This window comes from Pan troglodytes, chromosome 1 (genome assembly GCF_028858775.2).
Source record: "Pan troglodytes isolate AG18354 chromosome 1, NHGRI_mPanTro3-v2.0_pri, whole genome shotgun sequence".
Lineage (NCBI taxonomy): Eukaryota > Metazoa > Chordata > Mammalia > Primates > Hominidae > Pan > Pan troglodytes.
The window spans coordinates 62,134,813-62,156,663 of NC_072398.2; the positions used below are offsets into that span (position 1 = coordinate 62,134,813).

The window sequence follows — 21,851 nt, forward strand, 5'->3', positions numbered from 1 at the left end:
ACAGATTAGATGGCAAGGGGTCTGAAGAAAAAGAGGACCTAGAGATCATCAATTTTATGAAAAAATAATACTGATAACACATTACTCTTCACATTTATGTGTGGTGCTCCTAATTCACTTGCCAGGAAAATAAAACATGACCAGAATTGAACTTGTTTGAATTGAACTGGATAAAATGCCATACAGCTGTTGTGCTCTGTTCCCTTGTCCACACTCTTGTTTCCTCCTGCTGTTAGAAGAAGGCTGGCAAAGCCCAAGAGGGAGGCCTATGATAGTAGAATAAAGTGAAGATGGTCACACCAGATATGAATAAGGATCTCTGACGTAGTACCTATGTACATACATACATGCTCAGCACACAGTAGGAACCTAGTGTATGTTAGTTTCCCTTCATATATTTCTAAGTAAGAATAATACTATAATTCTCCTATAGTCAGTTTTACTTATTAGATTTTAAGAGCATGAAATCAAAAAGGAAAGCAAATCTTTAAATTCTTCTTGTCCAATTAAATCCATAATCCTCATTATAAATAAAGGTTGAAGTAAAAACACCAGTGAGACAGTCATAATATTTTATTCAGTGTAAAGTGAAAGAATAAGACTTTGGCATAGTTATTAATACTTTAAAGAAACATTAATATCCAACGTTCTACAGTTAACAAAGTCATCTGTTTCCTTACATCTATTAAAAATTCCCATTTCTAAAATACTGAATAACAAATAAATGTTACAAACGCTTACTAGTGATGCTTATAAATAAAGAAGAATAAATTTTATGGCTGAGGCAATTCATACGGCCCAGAATAGGTGAAGCAAAGAGGAAATTTGTGAATGACGGTCTTGAATACAACCAAATGTGCTAAAAATAAAGCTATTTTTAAAGACAACGATAAGGTAATATGGCTAAATAATAAAGGCTGGCTGTGTCCAAGGCTAACTTATAGGGCAATAAGGAGAGAGACGAGAAATAGTTCTTTAAATAATTATCTGTAGATCAATTCTGTTTTCTTAATAAGTATTTACAAACAGTAGTGAGAATGCACTTTGCCATCAGCCAAAATACTAGACTACCTATCACAGAACCTGGAATGTAAAGATGTAAGACTGAACTATATAAACTGTCGAGCCCAATTTTAATATTTATTCCTCTGAAATTTTTAGTTTAACAATTACATATGTGAACATCTTACACGTAAAAATATTCTTTGGCTTAAATTTATTTTTAAATATTTTACTAAAAAGTTATAATTCATTAGTTGGTTACTTATATTTATCCTAATGATGACTTCATTTATACTGAGTCTATTATGTATCAGAAATTTCATATATAAGGTTTATTATTCTTATACGACTCTTACAAAGGAGACAGCCATTTTAAAGATAAGGAAACAATCTTACAAAGGAGGTAGCCATTTTAAAGATAAGGAAACTGAGGCTCACAGAGGTAAAATAAATTGTCTATTTTCAAACAGATAGTGAGAGTCAAGATTCCAAGCCAGGTTCACAAGGTCTAAGCCCTAAGCACGGTGTGACACTATTACTTTAGAAAGTGGCATGACTAACTAAGAGGGCTTGAAATGAATAGTATAAAAAACAATAACTACAAAGTGACCAGGCGCAGTGGCTCACGCCTGTTAATCCCAGCACTTTGGGAGGCCGAGGCGGGTGGATCACGAGGTGAGGAGATCGAGACCATCCTGACTAACACGGTGAAACCCCGTCTCTACTAAAAATACAAAAATTTAGCCGGGCGCGGTGGCGGGCACCTGTAGTCCCAGCTACTCTGAGGCTGAGGCAGGAGAATGGCGTGAACTCGGGAGACGGAGCTTGCAGAGAGCCGAGATCGCGCTGCTGCACTGCAGCCTGGGCGACAGAGCAAGACTCTGTCTCAAAAATAAATAAATAAATAAATAAATAAATAAATAAATAAATAAAATAAAATAATTACAAAGTATAGAGTTTATCAGCACATAATCCTATCAATTATTAAAACCACATTAATATGTGTATTTTATCGCAATTCAACCTAACATTTAAAAACACAATAATGGGAGTATGGTAGTCCCTACTTACTTGGGGGGATATGCCACAAGACCCCCCCAGTGGATGTGCGAAACTGTGCATAGTACAAATCTCTACATATACTATGTTTTTTCTTACACATGCATACCCATGATAAAGGTTAATCTATAAATTAGGCACAGTAAGAGATTAACAACAGTAAAAATAAAAGAGAACAATTATAACACTATGTCAGCATCACTACTCTTACACTTTGGGGCCATTATTAAGTAGGAAAAAAAAAAAAGGTTACTTGAATACAGACATCGTGATACTGTGACAGTCAATCTGGTTAACTGAGATGGCCACTGAGTCACTAATGGGCAGGTAGCATATGCAGCCTGGACAGAGAGATGATTTGCATCTCAGGAGGAAAGGCATGAGAGTTCATCATGCTACTCAGAATGGCATGCAATTTAAAACTCTGAATTATTTATTTCTGGAATTTTTATTTTTTTCAAACTGTGGTTGACAGTAGGTGACTGTGGGTAACTAAAACTGAGGAAACTGAAACCTTGAATAAGGGAGGAAGATTACTCTAATTTTACATGCAGTGATTTTCCCTAATCTAATGAAAGTATAATTATAATTCATAAAATTTTTTTGGCTTCATAAACTCAGTTTTAAAAAAAAAATTTAGCTGAAAGCGTAACCAAAAACAGATGATTTCTCTCATATTCTGTTTGGTTTGCCTCTTATCATCAGTAAACTGGTACTATCCTTTTATCCTTTCTTAAATCCAAGAGTGAGGGCATTTGAGGGGAAAATCATGTGGACCAATTCCCAGCTTTAGTCTGTAGCTAAACACCATTGTTTCCACCTTCAAGATAAATTGATGGTAAGTAGTGTTCCTTTTATTGTTTTATTTTATTTTTAAAACAATTTTTATTTTGTAGACAAATAATAATTGTGTATATTTATGGGGTAAAATGTGATGTTTCATTACATGCATACATTGTGGAACAATCAAATCAAGCTAATTAACATATTCATAACATCAAATATTTATCACTTCTTTGTGGTAAGAACATCTAAATCCTCTCTTTTAGCTATTTTGAAATGTACATTATTATTAACTGCAGGCACCATGCTGTGCAATAGATACCCAGCACTTATTCCTCCTCTCTCACTGAAACTTTCTACCCTTTGAGCAAGGTCGCCTCTTTCTCCATCTACTGCCTCCTCCCCAAATCCCCCCCAGCTTCTGGTAATCCTCATCCTATTTTCTACTTCTGAGTTCAACTTTTTTAGATTGCACATAACAGTGAGATCATGTAGTGTCTGTCTCATTTCACTTAGTATAATATCCACTAAGTTCACCCATGTTGCAAAAAACAAAAAAACCAAGCCAAACCAGTAAGTAGTGTTTCCTAACTGTGTTGCAAAAAGCATAGTTATGCAAGATATAAACTGATGTCTCATATACAAAATAAGAGTGCCATGATTAAATAAGGTCATGTCTTGAGAAAGACAAAATTCAACAACTTAAAGTACTAGCCAATTACATTGCGCATTCCCTATTCTCCTTCCTATGGCTTCCACTAACAGCACTTTATATGAAAATGCTAACCAATCCTCCAAATAACTCTATAACATGGGTACCATTGTTATTTTTATTTTATAAGTAAATCGAGGCTTATGCTACCTGACTGCCTAAGATTGCCTGCTAGTAAAGGGTCCAACTGAGATTCAAATATAAGCTAGTCTCCTTTTAAAGTACTATCCTCAAGCAGCTTTAAGTAGGACTTAAACTCAGTAGGGTATCTCATTGTATTTGAAGAAGGAGATCGAGTTGTAAATGTTCCCAAATTTATTTGAACTTAAACCCAATTTACTGTATAACATCTATTAAATGTCATAGAGTATTGGATAAATGCCGTTATGGAAGAATATCCTCCTATAATTTAAAACGTACAAGGTTTCTAAACGTGTGAATGAATTAATGCGGTTGTGGAAACATAACTCTGTTTTAGAATTATGTAACATTTCCTTAAAGCAGGTCAGCTTTGGATATTTGTAATGACCATTTTATAAATACATCACACAGATTCAATGTACAAATATTTGGATGTCTGTGTTTTGAACTCTAGCCTAAATTAACTCATGTCTTTATTTCTTATTTCCAGATGGTGTGTCACAGTAAGTAGGATAAACACAAAAGTAAACAGGAAAGAAGTCATATGACTAATAAAAAGCTCTCCAAAATTTGTTTCTACAGGTACACAACTATTTTGCAGTAAACACATGAGTGGAATTGTATCCTATTATAATTTCTTCTGTTTACAAAATACAGTCTACAAGATTAAGTAGTAGGCACAAAAATAGCGCACTTTTACTGATTTTAGGTTGAGAGATTGCTTTAATTCTAAAACACCCACATTTTAATTTATGTAAACAAAATCATCGTAGGTTAAACAAATGTAACATTTTTCCAACCTAATATCTAGATTAGATAAAAATCTTTTTTTTGGCATGGGGGTTGCAAAATTTAAAAAGAAATGTGCTTAATTAATGTTTTAAATAAGTTGTGGCTAAAAGTTTTAGTTGGCATTCTTTAAAATAGGAATTTTAAGGAGGACCTTATGAACCAAAATTATCACAATTTGTGATAAATGTTTTAACTTTTCATTCCAAACATATGATTATTCTAAAAATTGGAAACAACCAGAGGGAGGTAAATCAGATCTATCTTTGTAAGGACTCTTTCTGAAAAAGCACTAGTTCATTCAGTAAATTCAGTCTAAAATGAAATTATTTTTAGCAATGTTGGCCTGTAAAGCATAAAGTTGAATGAATCTGTGAACTGACTGAACTAAATTTTTTAATGAAATCAATACCCCATATACATTTTTCAACTGAATACATAAAAATAAATAAAGTGTAATTTAAATGAAATACACACAATGAAATAAAATGTAAAGTTCTTTCCAAACGTCATTAATTTAAAATAATTTTAGCTTAGAACATTTTCAGGTATCTCAAAAAAATTGGTTTATATAATGCCATATTTGGGGATGATTGATAGTTTATATTTCCTTATGTTATTTTATGAAAACTGTCTATAACTCTTCTTTCAAAGGGCACTAAATGAAGAAAGGAGTCGACAAGGTGGTGTACAACTATTATTCTCCAAATGCGAACACCCGCAATCAACTCATATTCTTTTATTTTTTTTTGAGATGGAGTCTGGCTCTGTTGCCCAGGCTGGAGTGCAGAACCAAGCACATTATAAGTACTCAGTAAACCTAAGTGAATGAAAGAATGAACAAAAGACAGAAAGAAGATGAAAATTCCTCCTCTCTCACTGAAACTTTCTAAAATAGTTTAAAAGGAAGAGGCATACATCCTAAAGTTGCCAAATTTAGCTAAAAAAATACAGGATGCCCGGTTTAATTTGAATTTCAGATAATCAACAAATAATTATTTAGTGTACGTCCTAAATGCTGCAAGAATTATATATAAATTATTCATATACATATTTAAAATTCAAATCTAACTGGGTATTCTGTATTTTATCTGGTAACCCCAACACCACCAAATCTACATAAAATATTGCAAAACTTCCAGGAAGTTGTTAAAATGTGGAGTGTAGACCTCGTGCTGTGAAAACTACATAAGGAGCTGGTGCAATCCAAGTAATAATGTAAAACAAATAGAATAAAGTATACACAAAGAAAACTTCCATTTTTACATAAGCAAGTGGATGACTAAGAAAACCAAGGGCTAAGGGGAATGGTATGTGGCCAAGGGAAAAGCTTGGAAGCAATGTCAAGAAACCTGTGTCCCAATCTCAGCTCTGTTGAGAAATTTTAGGCAAAGATGACAGAATTATCTTCTTTGATCTTCGCTTTCTATAGAGTAAAATAACTGAAGATTCTCCATATATCGACATGCTCTATGAATTTGTAGTTTTTTTAAGCTCTTCATCATTAATCTATAAAGCATACGTTTCTAGAAGAGACATGTTTAATTGGTATTGTGATGGCAATAAGCATAGTTATGTGACTAAACAAGAAAAATAATGTCACTGAATGTATGGTTAAGTGTATTTTTATTTTGGATGAATTTAAAAAAAGATATTGACTTTATAACAATTAGAATTTCATTATAGTTAATATAATAGTTAATATGCTATATAACATAGTGAATCCTGTTGGGATTACCGGTATATAATCAGACATACCTCATATCCTAGAGTTTGATGCCATAAACATAACACAAAATATAATGAGTTTGCACTAATCTTGTTTAAACAACAGGGGTCATTTTTGCCTCTGCAATACCTTTTAAGGGATCAAGCAACAAATAGAAACAACAATACCAAAACAACAACAAAATCCAAAGCTATATCCTAAATTTCACAAGTATGTTCTAGGTATGATGCTTAAACAAAAGGCAGTAGAAAAATTTTTTGGAAATATCCCATTTAAGTTTTTACTGCATCTAATCAAAATGTCCTTAGACATAAATGATTGAGGAATGACATTTGGACATTAAGGAAAAGATGATGGTGTGGTGAAATATAAAAATTTGAAATGACAGAATTATCACCAAAAAATTATTGTGTATTGATTGGTCACCAAAGCAAATTTAACTTTATAACAGGCATGGAACTGAAAACCAAAGGGAATTATTCTTGAGGATCTGGCTAAGTGACAAAACTGAAAGTGACAAGGTTCTTGCTGGGCAGTTTTAAGAAAGTTACCTAACCTTTCTGAGAACTGGAGAGATAGTTCCGATAGCCTAGTGAACACTACAGGCTGGCTCACTCAAGCCCTATGTTGCACTAGGGAGTCAGGCTAAGAATGTGTTTGCCAGATTCCCTTGCAGCTCCAGTTCTCCTGAGACCTGGCCTCTGCCAAAGAGAAATAGTCACATAAAATCTGAAAAAGAAAATGAGACAGAAGCTACATTTCCACTATTTCTGCTGCCAAGCACAGTTGCCAACACATTTGTGGGGATGATTCTGAAGTGGTTTTTGAACCATTCCTGAAAGCTCAGCCTAAAGCTTGCTCCCTGAAGGTTTGGAACGATTTTATAAGCACCTAATTCCCTTCTTTAAATCCCTGAAAGTTTGGAACGATTTTATAAGCACCTAATTCCCTTCTTTAAATCCCTTTCAGAAAACAGGAAATAGTTTCCAAATTTCTGCAACTGAACTGTGACCAGTACAGAGAAGATCTAACATCTCCCTCAATATTTTTTTTTATTTTTTATTTTTTTGAGACAGAGCTTCACTTTGTTGCCCAGGCTGGAGTGCAGTGGTGCAATATTGGCTCACTGCAATGTCTGCCTCCCATGTTCAAGCGATTATTGTGCTTCAGCCTCCTGGGTAGCTGGGATTACTTAGTAGAGACGGGGTTTCACCATGTTGTCCAGGCTGGTCTCGAACTCCTGAGCTTGGGTAATCCACCAGTCTTGGCCTCCCAAAGTGCTAGGATTACAGGAGTGAGCCACCGCTCCCCGGCCGTCCTCCTCAATATTATTAATGAAAATTTTCTATACTGACATGTCTAGGCCATTTCCTATCCAATGTAAATTTTTCTTTAAAAAAAAATCCAGGCCAGGTACGGTGACTCACACCTGCAGTCCCAGCACTTTGGGAGGCTAAGGTAGGAGGATCACTTGAGCCCAGGAGTCTGAGACCAGCTTGGGCAACACGGCAAAAACCTGTCTCTACAAAAACTACAAAAATTAGCTGGGTATGGTGGTGTGCACCTGTAGTCCCAGCTACTCAGGAAGCTGAGGCAGGAGGATTGCTGCAGCCCAGGAATTAAGGATGCGGTGAGCCATGATTGTGCCACTGCACTGCAGCCTGGGTGACTGGGTGAGACCCTGTCTCAAAAATACAAACAAACAAACAACAACAACAACAAAAAAACCCTAGTCATTTGAAGCCCTTCACACATTAAATGCAGGTTGTAATAACTGATAATAAATGAGTAAGTGTTAATAATAATTAAAATGCTTCTCTCCAGAGAAGGAATAAAGATCTCCTGCATTAGCTCCCACTAATTATATTTGTACACTTACCTGCTACAGCTGCATCCAGTTCATCATCATCAAAGGAGTCCTGTGTGGCAAAGTCACTCAAAGGAGACAGTGGATAAGATGTATTGAGATTCAAGCCCAGCATGAAGTTGTGTACCTTCCCAGCACGTCCTTCTCTGGTATTGAATAAAGCTGAATCACTCACCAAGGCCATTATCATACGATGAATCCAACTTGCTTGATTATCACTTTGATAGTCACTTCCAGCATCTTCATTTTCAGTGCCTAGGGAAAAATAAAAGGTCACCATACAGACTCCAAAATGCATGTTTAAAAAGGGATCTTTGGGCCGGGCACGGTGGCTCACGCCTGTAATCCTAGCACTTTGGGAGGCCGAGGCGGGCGGATCATGAGGTCAAGAGATCGAGACCATCCTGGCCAACAAGGTGAAACCCCGTCTCTACTAAAAATACAAAAAAAAAAAAAAAAAATTAGCTGGGCATGGTGGCATGCACCTCTAGGCCCAGCTACTCGGGAGGCTGAGGCAGGAGAATCGCTTGAACCCGGGAGGCGGAAGTTGCAGTGAGCCGATATCGCATCACTGCACTCCAGCCTGACGACAGAGCAAGACTCTGTCTTAAAAAAAAAAAAAAAAAAAGGGATCTTCTTTGGATAATTGAATGTTAAAATTAACAATGAAGCTCTATATTTGGTTTAACATGTTTATTTGCCTAAATTAATATTGCAGTTAATCATTTTTGTTCTTAATTTGTTCTTAGTTCTCCTTTTACCTACAGTGCGTGTAAGGGGTATATTCTTGACAGTGCCACTTGATCTATGCTCAGATTTCCAGGTAAATTTCTTTCATTTTCCCCCTTCCCTTCTTTCCTGAATTGATTTCTTCCTTTTCTCTGGCTTCAAGTGCACGCACTTGCATGCACACATATAACTTACACACAGAAAATCCAGTGGTTAATTCTATCCTCTACATTTCTTAAGTTACCTTAAGAAATCTTACCCTGTTTAACAAACATTCAGGATTTCTGCAAAATGAGGAGAGAGAGCTAAAGGATTCAACATATATTTGCTACTAAATAAACACCCTTATGACCTATTGATCTTACGACCTGTCATTTCATCCTTGCTTATAAAGTTTGGGGATTTAAAAGCCTTTAATTTAAACAAATGCCTAAACATTTTAAAATTCAGCAATCACCCCAAAGAAGCAGTTTTAAATGACTTTTTCCTTACCACCTATGCATACACCATTACTCCTGGGAAACTATATTGTATGGTCATTTATAGCACTGGCTCCAGAATCAGAATCCTTGGGTCTTAACCCTCTCTCCACTATTTTCTAGTTACTTTCCCCTTCTCTTCCTCCATTTCCTCACTGATAAATCTCCTAAAGTTGTGAGAATTAACTGTGTTTGTGCATCTATGTAACGTTCTTAGAAAAATGCCTGGCTCATATTAAATTCTTAATAAACACTAGCTAGCAGCAGAAACAGTTGTAGCAGCAGCAGCAGAAGCATCATAATCATCAATCTTATTTATTCATAATCAAAATCAAAGAATAATTTATGGTAATGTATAACTTCGCCTGCCTAAACCCCGTTTTTTTCTGATTTCTAGGAACCCTGTATATAAATATTCACACATTTATAAAACTGTGTGTGTATGTGTGCGTGATTGTGTGTGTGTGTGTGTTGAAATAAAGAGAAAAAAAGAGATTCTATAGTCAGCTTCATAATTTCCAATAAATGTAAACTAAACATACATAAAACCATAATAAATATATATTTTTATTATACTTAAAATTATAGGGTACATGTGCACAATGTGCAGGTTTGATACATAGGTATACATGTATCATGTTGGTTTGCTGCACCCATCAACTCATCATTTATATTAGGTATTTCTCCTAATGCTATCCCTCCCCCAGCCCCCCACACCCTGACAGGCCCCGGTGTGTGATGTTCCCCACCCGGTGTCCAAGTGTTCTATTGTTTAATTCCCACCTATGAGTGAGAATATGTGGTGTTTGGTTTTCTGTCTTTGTGATAGTTTGCTGAGAATGGTGGTTTCCAGCTTCATGCATGTTCCTGCAAAGGACATGAACTCATCCTTTTTTATGGCTATATAGTATTCCATGGTATATATTTGCCACATTTTCTTAATCCAGTCTACCACAATGGACATTTGGGTTGATTCCAAGTCTTTGCTATTATGAATAGCGCCACCATAAACATACATGTGCATGTGTCTTTATAGTAGCATGATTTATAATCCTTATCTTCACAGGTATTTGTTTAACTGAGCTGAGTAAATGAAGAGATCTTTCATTCAGTAACCAGTCCAGATGACTATATAGTCACCAAAAACAAATACACTACTTTCTACTCTTACACTTTTCTAATGCCAAACAGGACAAAATATGTCTTTTACTAGAATAATTCAGGCTTTAAAGTGAACGATTTCTATCTCTAGTTACACAGCATATAAATAGGATATGCAATTATTTCCAAAGATTTTGGGGCTGTCGCTTCTTACTTTTATTCTTCTTATTCAATAAGCCCTCACTTCCATACCAGGATACCTTTGATAATGGCATCACTTGTGGGACAAACCCAACAGTCAACATATAAATGATACTTATTGCTTATTAATCATAACAGTAATAGTACATTTCTATTTGCATCGCCCTTTACAACTTAGAGCCCTTTTGTATGCATTTGCTAAATTAATGATTGCAACAATTCTGTGAGAGAAGGTAAATGGTTCCAGGATAGGTCTGAAGAAACTAAAGCTGAAAATGCCTAAAACTTTGCTCAAAATCATATGACTAAACATGAAAGAGCCTCAAGAGAATAAAAGGATAACCCACAGATTGAAAGAAATTATTTGCAACAGACATATTTGATTTAAAACATGTAATATAAAACATACAAAGAACACTTTAAATTCAATAATAAGAAAATAATCCCAATCCAAAAATGGGCCAAAGGCCTGAACTGATACCTCATCAAAACGATATACAGATAGCAGGTAAGCATATGAGAAGAGGCTTCAAGTTAAATGGCATTTGAGAAATGCAAATTAATACAATAAAAAGATACTACTACCTACCTATTAGAATGACCAATATCCAAAGCATAGATAATACCAAATGTTTAAAAGATGTGGAGCAACAAGAACTCTCATTCATGGCTGGTAGTGGAATGCAAAATGGTACAGCCACTTTGGAAGACCATTTGGCAGTTTCTTACAAAACTAAATATACTCTTACCATATGATCCAGCAATTGTGCTCCATGGTATTTACCCAAATAAATTGAAAAATCTGTGTCTACACCAAAACCTGAACATAGATTTTTCTAGCAGTTTTATTCATAATGTCCAAAACTTGGAAGCAAACTTCAAGTTTTCCAAGTTCACCTTCTTCAGCAGGTGAATGAATAACTAAACTGTGGCACAACCAGACAACGGAATATTATTCAGTGCTAAAAAAATAAGCTATGAAGCCAAAAAAAAAAACATAGAGGAACTTTAAACGCACACTACTAAGTGAAAGATCTGAAAAGGCTACATTATTGTATGATTCTGACTATATGACATTCTGGAAAAGGCAAAACTATGGAGACAGTAAAATGATTAGTGCTTGTTAGGGGTTGGGGGAGCAGGGGACAGGGGCAGGAGACAGGATATTTAGAGCAGTGAAACTAGTGTGTGTGACATGTATAATGATGAATATATTTCATTACATATTTGTCAAAACCCATAGAATATACACCAACAGTGAGTCCTACTGTAAACTATGGACTTTGACTGATAATAATGTCAATTTAAGTTCATCAGTTGTAACAAATGTACCACTCTGGGGTGGAATGTTTATAGTGGGAGAGGCAGGGGTGGTGGAAGGTGGACAGGGGACATATGGGAACTCTGTACTTTGTGCTCAGTTTTGCTTTGAGCCTAAAACTGCTCTAAAAACTCTATGTAAAAGAGAAAAAAAATAAATACTAAGAGCCGAAAAGAAAACCTTAACCACATACTAAATATCATGCTGTAAGCAAGGCTGATCCTAAAACCAAAGCAGCCATATTCAACAGTCCTTGAACTTCTCAGCCTTAAGACTCAGCTAGTACTGTAGGGGTTATCAAATGTACTGACCATCTATAGAAATACTTAATAATGGAGAAACCATTATTCTGTCTCCTCGGTAGTCCCTAAATCAATACACAAATAATTCTAAAGATGCTAGGCATGTGATAGCTATCCCCTTTACAATAGCTAGCTTCCTTCATTAAAAGGAAATTCAAAACAAAAAGGACTTAAACAACTAAAATATATGTAAATTTTAAATTTTAAAAATGAAGGAGCCAGGATGAAGACTTGCTTGCTTCCAGGACAGGGTTCTTTTGGGGTTCCTGCGTAATGATCAGGGTTGCTGGTCATTATTTGATTAGGCAGATCATGGGCTACATAACGCAGCAGGATAGGGGGGCAAATCAGGGCTGAACCCAACTTGCACTCATCTAGCCAAACCTCGTGCCCAGATGAAAGCGTTGGCTGCCCAGCGAAGGAATCCTCTTTTTTAATGTTCGCAAGACAACATACACTAGCCAAGCCATGGCCCTGTGCAGCTACATTCTCCAGAGAAGGCAGCTTTTCTTTAATTTACACAAACACATCTTCTGAGGAAGTAATAGCCCAGCTATGAAAAAAGAATTTTAATTTTAGTAATAATTAAGCAAGGATAAAACAGGCTCTTCCATGCCTAGTGGAATTAATTAAGTTTTGGACCAGAAAGCATTTAATATCTTCTAAAATCTAGATGATCATATTCAAACTGCAATAGGACAGATATATCCAGTTCTTATAAAGCCTTCCCTTTGTTTTGTTTTTTGTTGTTGTTGTTTTTGTTTTTGTTTGTTGGCTTTTTTTTTAACTATTGGGAACATTTTTATAAATGGCTGTCTCAAAACACTGTCAAAATAATCTATTTTACCACAAAACATTTACAACAAATATGACTTTCATATTTGTTGCAAATCTGATCCTCACCTTATCTCTGCCCCAAGTCCATCACTGACTATCATAATCCACACCAAACTGAAAACTACCTTGTCAAAATGTAAAAGGGCTCATTTATACTATGAAATAATATACGTATCAAGTTCTTGATACTTTTACCCCACTTCATCACTAATCCCTTCTCAAGAGGGAGGGTGTAGCCAGTGGGATAAGGGTCAGGAATGGAGTGAGAATATAATTTTTCATGTTACTTAATAACAAAATTCTGAAAGACAAAATGTTAATTTTTAAAGCCATCTAAAAAGGTTCCCAAATCACAGTAACCATGCTGAGAAGCCTAGTGCTCTAATCAGACTTAAAATAGAATTCAGCATTTCTACCATCTTGGATCTGTTCATTTGTTCAACTTATAGTATTTTTGAGGTATTAAAACAAAATAAATTAGGGATTTATATGTGCTGCCTATTTTATTAGACATGCAACATGCAATCCTCCCTCTCAATAGAAAGCTACAATTTTATCACTTCCGTGTCTGAAGTGAAGATTACCATCAGCATCTTGAGTGAGAAAATCAGACAGAGTGTTCATATCCTTTCCTCATGGATCTGAGCCAGAAAAGTTTCCGGCTCACTCACCTTTGGGTTCGTGTGATTCATCATCACTGTCCGAGCTATCATTACTCACAATATGCTTTGTGGTAATATTTTCTGTGAAAAGAAAACAAAAAAATTGAAACATTTCAGGTGTCAAAATTAACAATTAAATTTAATATAAAAAAGTAATCTGAGCAAAACCACATAGTGAGATCTGCTAGCTCTACTAGTATAAATTTAAATCCATTTAATAATTCTAGATTTATTAGATTTAATCATGTTCTCAGATTTCTCACTGGAAACAAAATTTCCTGGGACATGAAAAATTAGTTTATATTTATTAATTCATGACTTAAAGAGGATAATTTTATGTTTATCATAATTCTGACAAAAATAACAACTTGATTATAGGAAGCTCCTTGTTATACCAAAAAATATGCCTTTTTCTTTATTAGATATTTTTAAGTGGTGTTTATGAAGATAAAGGATAAAACCAAAATCTACAGGTGAGCTACCAAACAGTTTTCTTAAAATGAATGAAAGATACTAACATAAATTATCTTTTGACTTTCAATAATATTGAAAATTGTCAGTTGAAATTCACCTTTTGGTGTCAAGAATTTGTGCTTCCTGCAGAACATATTAAGAGAGCAGTTATAAAAACTAAAATAACAACCAGAAATCCTTAAAACAAAGACAGCAGTAAATTCTAGCATAATAACTAGTTATCTTTCTTCTTTATGTTTTTTAAATGGTTACCCAGGCTGGCCTGCAGTGGCATGATCTCTGCTCATTTCAACCTCTGCCTCTGGGCTCAAGCAACCGTTCCACCTTAGCCTCCTGAGTAGCTGGGATTATAGGCATGGACCATCATGCTTGGCTAATTTTTTTAATTTTTTTTTTTTTTTGGTAGAAATGAAGTCTCACTCTATTGCCTAGGCTGGTCTCAAACTCCTGGACTCAAGTGATCATCCTTCCTTGGCCTCCCAAAGAACTGGGATTACTGGTGTGAGCCACAGTGCCCAGACCAGTTGTCTTTTTTCAAGTAAAATGTGCGTGAATGAGCAAGAGTTAGTAATGGAAGGGTTAATAAATGCTTAAGGCAATGGATTGACATTTATTTTTTAAGTTTTCACTGGCATGATTATACATAAAAAATCTGATTAAATATTCACAAGCTAATATTATTAGTTTCATTTCGTGGCTATCATCAATAGTAATTTTGTTACACAGAGGTGTGGGAGATGTTAAGAAATGATCTATCCCAGGTGCCATATACATTAGGTGTGTTTCTAGTCCTACATTTATTTTCTTTTCCTTCCTTAAGTATTTTCTTTCTTTCTATTGCCTTTCTTTCTTTTTTCTTTCTTTTTCTTATTTTTCTTTCTTTCTTTCTTTTCTTTTTCTCTTTCTTTCTTTTCTTTTTCTTTCTTTCTTTCTTCTTTCCTTCCTTCCTTCCTTCTTTCTCTTTCTTTTTCCTTCTTTTTCTTCTTTCTTTCTTCTTTCTTTCTTTCCTTTCTTTCTTTCTGTCACATATGATAGTTTAAGAAAATAGTTCACCAAAATACTGTCTTATTTGTAAGGAAGACTTCATGATATGAATAGCTAACTATTCTGAATTTACATATTTTCCATCCTAGTATAATGTACAACTCCATCTCTCAAAAGTGTAAATTTTTCACATTCATTCAAAACTCCTTAGAGAGTAAGTAATTTCATTCAGAGTTACCTGATTGTAGCCCAATTTACCTTAAAGTCTTTCTTCAGAAGGAAGAAAACAAAAAAGTAAAAATCATCTCTGAACACTCCTTTAGGAGATAGACTTCAGTCAGCCAAAGGATGGAGTAGTCACCAGGAGTCCTCAGAGTCCTCTTGGTCACCTCTCTGGTTTCATTTCTGGAAATCCTTACTTAATCTGAGGTAAGATGCTTCCTGCTGACTGGCGGATCACACATACACGATATTCCCCCTCAGTCTGACACACAGTCCGAGTCAATAAGCTGCCAGACTGCCGGCCTCTAAAGAAACTTCTCAACAAAGAACCTTCTCAAAACTACCTAGTATAAACCTCCTCCTTTTCCTTGGCTTTTAGCCACTGTCTCACCCACATTCAGATCTGTTATTTCAGTCCTATTCTCTTCCTGCCTTAAGAAGAAAAAACAACAAACCCTAGGTTATCTGGATTATTCAACAGAGGGGCACAGGAAGCAAGCCTCAATATGTGATCTTCTCTTTCTTCTTCTTCTTTTTTTTTTTCTAAAATCTTCACATAACTTAGAGAAAGGGTTTGTTATTTCCACAAAGAGTTGGGAACAGGACATTCATCTGGGATGTAATGTTCATTAAAAGAAATCAAGTGAGATCATTTTATCATTATACACATTGCCTTGCAGTTACCCTTAGGAGAATGTGCCCCGTGGTAAATGTCACAGCAGGTTCATGGGTGCCACCTACCTCATTTGCTCATTAACTGGGTGATGATCAGAGGACAGAAAATAAACAAACACAAGGTGCCTTATTTGTGTGTTTGTTTTTATTTTTATTTTAAAATCTTTGGCTCCAATGAAATTATAAGATAACTTTTCCATTATTCATTAAGAACTAACAAAAATACAAATGACACTCTTGAAAATATTATGAACTATAGGAGTTTACCACACTAAATACAAATATTAAATAAATTATCAAATAACTAAAATCAATTGTAGGAGCAGTGGAAATACTGCTTATAAGCCAACTTAATGTTCCAATTAATGTTACAATTGTATTCTCTTTTGCATGTAAACTTAATTAAATCAACTGACATTGCCTGGCATAACCAAGGACAGCTTGTTTAAAATTCCTGCAGGAAGCTTTTTGTATGCAAGCATTCTTCAAATAAATTAATTATTTAAAAAGTCATCAATGTTATTCTGTCGACTTCTTTGTTCTCAGATAGATCTGTGCTACTTCCCAGATAGAGAAGAGATAGTAGGTAGTTGTGTTGATAGTCCATCAGGCACTTCTCCCAGGTCCCTGCTGTTATGGCTCCAAATTCAGATTTAGCATGCCACCATTTCTTTATGCTATCAGTCAAAACAGTCAACACAAAAATTAATGTTGATTAAAATACAGGTGGCAAGGCTTTTGGAAGAAACTGAATATAAATTTTTTGTTTGCTTTAAGTCAAATTTATTAATTTAAGAAAACATGTTTCTATGGTATTCCTATAATGAATGAAAACCACTGGTCCCCAATTGAGATTGTCTACTTTCTCAGGTTTTGTAAATATTCATAATTTATTATAGGCCAATAGGTTAGATTTAATGAAAACCATTAGTTTAAGTGTACTAGAGGTGATTTGATTTTTTTCCTTCTTTTGGGTATAGATTAATATAAGATGCTAACAGAATTCTGGTGAGTTAATATTTAAGGGTTAAATAAACTGACAAGCATAAGCTTCAGTGTTACATTGTATTTAGCTGTTGGTGAATCTAATCTTTAAAAAGCTATTCTTATTTGATAAAAAGAGGACTTTCTAATACAAATAGTATGTTTAGCAGTATAATGTGAAAAAGGAATAGAGATGTGTTCTATTAAAAATTACTCTTAGAAATCAATGATTTTTATGAGTTTTATAACCTCAGTGTCAAAATAATACTTAAGAAGTAACATTATTTTTAGGAAATATTTAGATTGATTCAACCAAATTATTAATAAATTTAGAATAGTTGAAATATTTACAAAGATTTAATATTCTCTCTATATATGTCAATAAACTTTATCAATGTAGCAAGATTTGTATCAATGTAAGCATATCTTTAGGATACCTAATTCTTCCTCCATTGTGGAGCCTCTGCTTTGTGAACCAGAAACGCCCAAAACTCTGTTGAACAATATGGAAAAGGCACTGCCCCAGACACCTAAAATAAAACAGAAACAGAAAATAACTTAAAATATCCCAGGTTTCAAAATAGTCAAGCAAGTCAATGATACATTTTTATTTTGATCACTTACCCATTAAGAAATGCAAGGGGTTTTCTTCATACTTCTTAACGACTGTTCCCATAAAAAATTTGCTTCCAAATAAGTCAGGAGCCATAAAAGTACCATATTTAGCCATGCCAATTTCGTATGGACTAAATTCAACCCAATCTGAAAGTATTTTAAAAACAAGGCAATCCCATTAATAGGAAAATGCTATGGCATGGTGTGCACAATTAATGATCACTCTAATAATGTTATGCTTATTCTCATTCACTTATTTAAAATATCGAAATGAAAACATTAGCCAAATGTCCATTATGTATATGACATTGTGTAGAAGTTGGGGGAAAAACGCTTAGAGGTGAATAAGACAAGACGATACAAAAAGATCCCTTCTAATTTGCAGAAATTAGATGCACTTTTCTATTTAAAAACTCAGATGTCTTTCTGAAGTCAGTTTTCATTCTATAGAATAGGAAACTGAAAACTGCTAACTAGATATAAATTTCATGGAGCATACAGAATAAATTAAACTCTTCTAAGCAATTCAAACAGTTTATTAAAATGAAATAAAATGTTTTCTAACATTTATCTTTTCTTCACCTTCACTTCAATTTTGCTCACTAACTGTCTATTCTAACTCCACAAGATTGCAATACAAAGTTTTTAGGTTGAATGCCTTAGAAAAACATGGTAATAGTGCCAGAGATGTATACTGTCTAAGAGCAGGGGCTCTGGAGCTGGACTGTCTGGGATCAAATCCTATTTTGCTGCTTATGAGCTGTGCTTACTGACTTGGGTATTATTCTCTCTGTCTTAGGTCCCTAATCTATAAAATGTGAATAAAATCACATATCACAAGTCGATAGTGTGTAGGATTGTTTTGAAGATCCACTGAGTTAAGAAATGTAAGGAGCTTAGAAGAGGACATAGCACATTTTAATTGCTCAATAAATAGTAGCCACTTTATGTTTCATGTATTCCCATGGCTATGACTATGTCTAATTATCATCTGCATCTTGATGTCTTCAGCAAGAACTCCTGGTTTCTGATTCCCATTTTCTACATTTGCAACTCCTTCATTCTTCTTCTTGTTGGTAAATGGTACTATATTATTCATGCCACTACTCACTTCAGGATTACCCTTGATGGTTCTCTTTCCCTTATAGCTTACACAGGAAAAATCAAGTGCTGTAGGCTCTATCAGGAGGTATGTTTAGAACCTGGTCACTTATCCATTTGTCCACTGTGATCGTACTGATACAAATTGCTGTATTCTCTCTCCTGGACCTCCACAATAACCTCCTAAAATGCTTCTACTCTGTTCACTTATTATCTTTTTGATATCCCATAGCCAGAATAAATCTTTAAAAATATAAATCACAGCACACCAGTGTCATCTGAAAGCTTCCCATTACACTGAAAATAAAAACAGGGCCGACAAGTTTCCATCCTGGCCTAGATCCCACTCCCTGTGTGATGTGACCACATCCCTCCTAACAATGTTCTATCACATTTTGTCTTACGTATCCCACATCATTTCAGCCACATGGCACAGATCTTCTTGCTGTTCCTCAAAGAAGTCAAGTTCATTCCCACTTCAGCACCTTACACTTGCTATTCCCTTCTGCAGTTATAATGCTTGCTCCTACTTAATCTTTATTTTAGGGTCTTTGCTGATGGTCCATTTTAAAATCCCGACATCATCCACCCCTGCCCAACTCATAATTCTCTATCCCACTTCATTTTTTTTCTAGCTTTTCTCTTTCTGAAATTATAATATGTCTGTAATATCTTATCCAACAATACAAAATCCAAACAATTCAAAAATTCATAAGCTTCTTTGTTACTCATTTGTTTGTAAAATCTAATCTGAATTCATTTAGTGAGAAATCAGGCTTGAATGTTAGTGGGGGCTCTTATAATTCATTTATCCCACTCAATGTGGATATTTATATATCCTATTGGAGAAATATCACTGATTATAAGAACCCACTGGGGTATTAGGTAATACACAATATGAGTATATTTATATCTCCAAAATCCAAACATTTTGAATTCTAAAACACATGTCACCAAAGGTTTGGAAAAGGAATTGTGGATCTATATTTATTGTTTGTTCAATGGTAGGTCACAACACCTTCCTTTCATGAAGGAAGTGATGAAATCACAATTTTGATAACATTGTAATTCATTATATGTCAAAGCCAAATGGTACATATATTCTTCATCAGAAAGTGGTGTGATTTACAATGATTTACATGGAATTTGTGAGACATAACTAGCAATGTATCAGAGGCTGTTAGGAAAATTCCTGTATTCATACAAGTAATTTCCTATCTCTCAATTTCACAACCCTATCATGGGAACTGAGGCATAACAACTTCCTGGTTCCTGCTTTTCTAGCAATCTCTTCTTGATTAGCGCCGTGGCCTGGGCACACAGTAACTATAGGCATTCTCAAAAGCTAAACTGAGCTCTGCACCCCTCACTGAAGAACTCACGGTGTTAGTTTTCAACTAATTCTCTCCTGCTGGTGACTCTACCTTTTGACTCCAACCTCTCTCCTGCACCTCCATGTACTTTCAACTTCCTTTGGGGCCCTTACACTCAGATATTCTGTCATCTCCTCCCACTATACTTACCTAGATAAGAACTCATCACCCTTCTTCCCGGGCCAGCTTACCTATTTCAGTAAACCATGCTATCACTCTATCAAATCCATCATTGCATCACACCGATAACTTTTAGGCCTCTCATATCCATCTATTCTTTTCTTATCAGTATGTCCCTAGTTCCAGGGCCTTATCACAAAAGCACAGTGATATCTCTGCTTCCAGTTTCATTCTTTCCATTCTGTTTTTATTGGTCACCAAAGTGCCTTTTTCAAAAACACTACATAAATAATTTTATTGTCCTGCACAAAAGCATTAACTATTTCCATTATCATCAAAATCAAATAAAAATATTTCTGTCTGGAATTAAAATCATTCCATAACTTGGGACTAATGGTGCCTCCAAATACAACACCTTTTCTTCACCAATGTGTGCATAAGTCCTAGACTAGTTGTTTTTTTTTTATGGTGATGCCCAAAACATAACTCTGGCTTCCCTTAGAGCATTTTCTCATATTGTTTCCACACAAAGGTGTCTTTTTACCCGTACTTGATAGATCCTTCTACATTCGACTTAAATCCAAGTTTCATCACCCTTTCTTACGACTATACTAAAACTCTATGATATCTCACCCTTATGTCAGGTCTACACACTTATGTCAGGTCTAGGTATATTATAGGAATTTTTCCATGCTTTATTTTTGTCTCTTTCAATAGGATTATAACTTTCTTGAGGAAAAGTACTATATTTGTACTTCTAAAGTGTCTGTCAAAAAATTTAGCATGATGCTAAGTTCATAACCATAAGTTGTAATCCATAAATGCAGTTTATTCACCAGTGGAAATTTTTAAATGAATGTTTTAAGCCCTTTCAGCAATGTGATGTAGTGGAGGAGTCAGGAATTTCTAACAGTTTAAACACCAATGTTTATTTGTTGAAAATTTCCAAGAAATTTCTAAATGAAAGGTGTGTTTAAAATTATTCCAAGAGGAAGGGAAAATGTTATCCGGTATTGTTGAAGTAAAATTGTTAATAAAGCTTCTGTAAGCTAATTTGATTATTTGACTTTTAAAAATATAATTCAGAGACTGTCTCAACTTTTTCTTCTACACAGCCACTTTCAATCTAAGCATATATTAGAAGAATAAATTACAGACGTGTCTCTATTCTTTTTTTCTCAGTAACTCAAGTAAAGCTACTTGAACACTCAAGATATGTACCTTAAGATGTCTTATCTGGGTACAAGATTCATATAATTAATGTTTAATGATTTTGTCTAAATCTGTTGGAAGACACAGCTCAAACCGCCTTATGACAGAAGCTTAACAATGAAGGTTAATGATGCACCACTCATCTCAGTAGCAGTACTGCAGTGAAGCAGATGTCAAAAGAAGACACATCCAGGTCCAAAGACTACTAACTGAATATAAAACAGCATTTTTTCAGTCTAAAAGAACCCAAAATATCCACTCACCCAAATATTATTTATTCTTTAATTATTTTAGTTAGGTTTTCTTTGAAAATGGCTATTGACTAAAAATTCAGAATAAAATATAACCACTGTGAAAAGTCCAGAACAATCACGACA

At 34.8% G+C, this 21,851-nt stretch overlaps 1 protein-coding gene across 2 annotated transcripts in view; it reads right to left on the reverse strand.

Moving 5' to 3' along the window:
* PLA2G4A (phospholipase A2 group IVA) overlaps positions 1-21,851 on the reverse strand; it is a 161,463-nt gene that overhangs the window by 24,501 nt on the left and 115,111 nt on the right. For both annotated transcript variants that reach the window (XM_001165694.7, XM_009439765.5), the window contains exons 11-14: positions 17,678-17,815; positions 17,491-17,583; positions 13,724-13,795; positions 8,095-8,337 (exon numbers count right to left, since the gene is read on the reverse strand). In XM_001165694.7, coding sequence (XP_001165694.1) covers positions 8,095-8,337; positions 13,724-13,795; positions 17,491-17,583; positions 17,678-17,815 — 546 coding nt within the window. The remainder of the gene's footprint in view (positions 1-8,094; positions 8,338-13,723; positions 13,796-17,490; positions 17,584-17,677; positions 17,816-21,851) is intronic.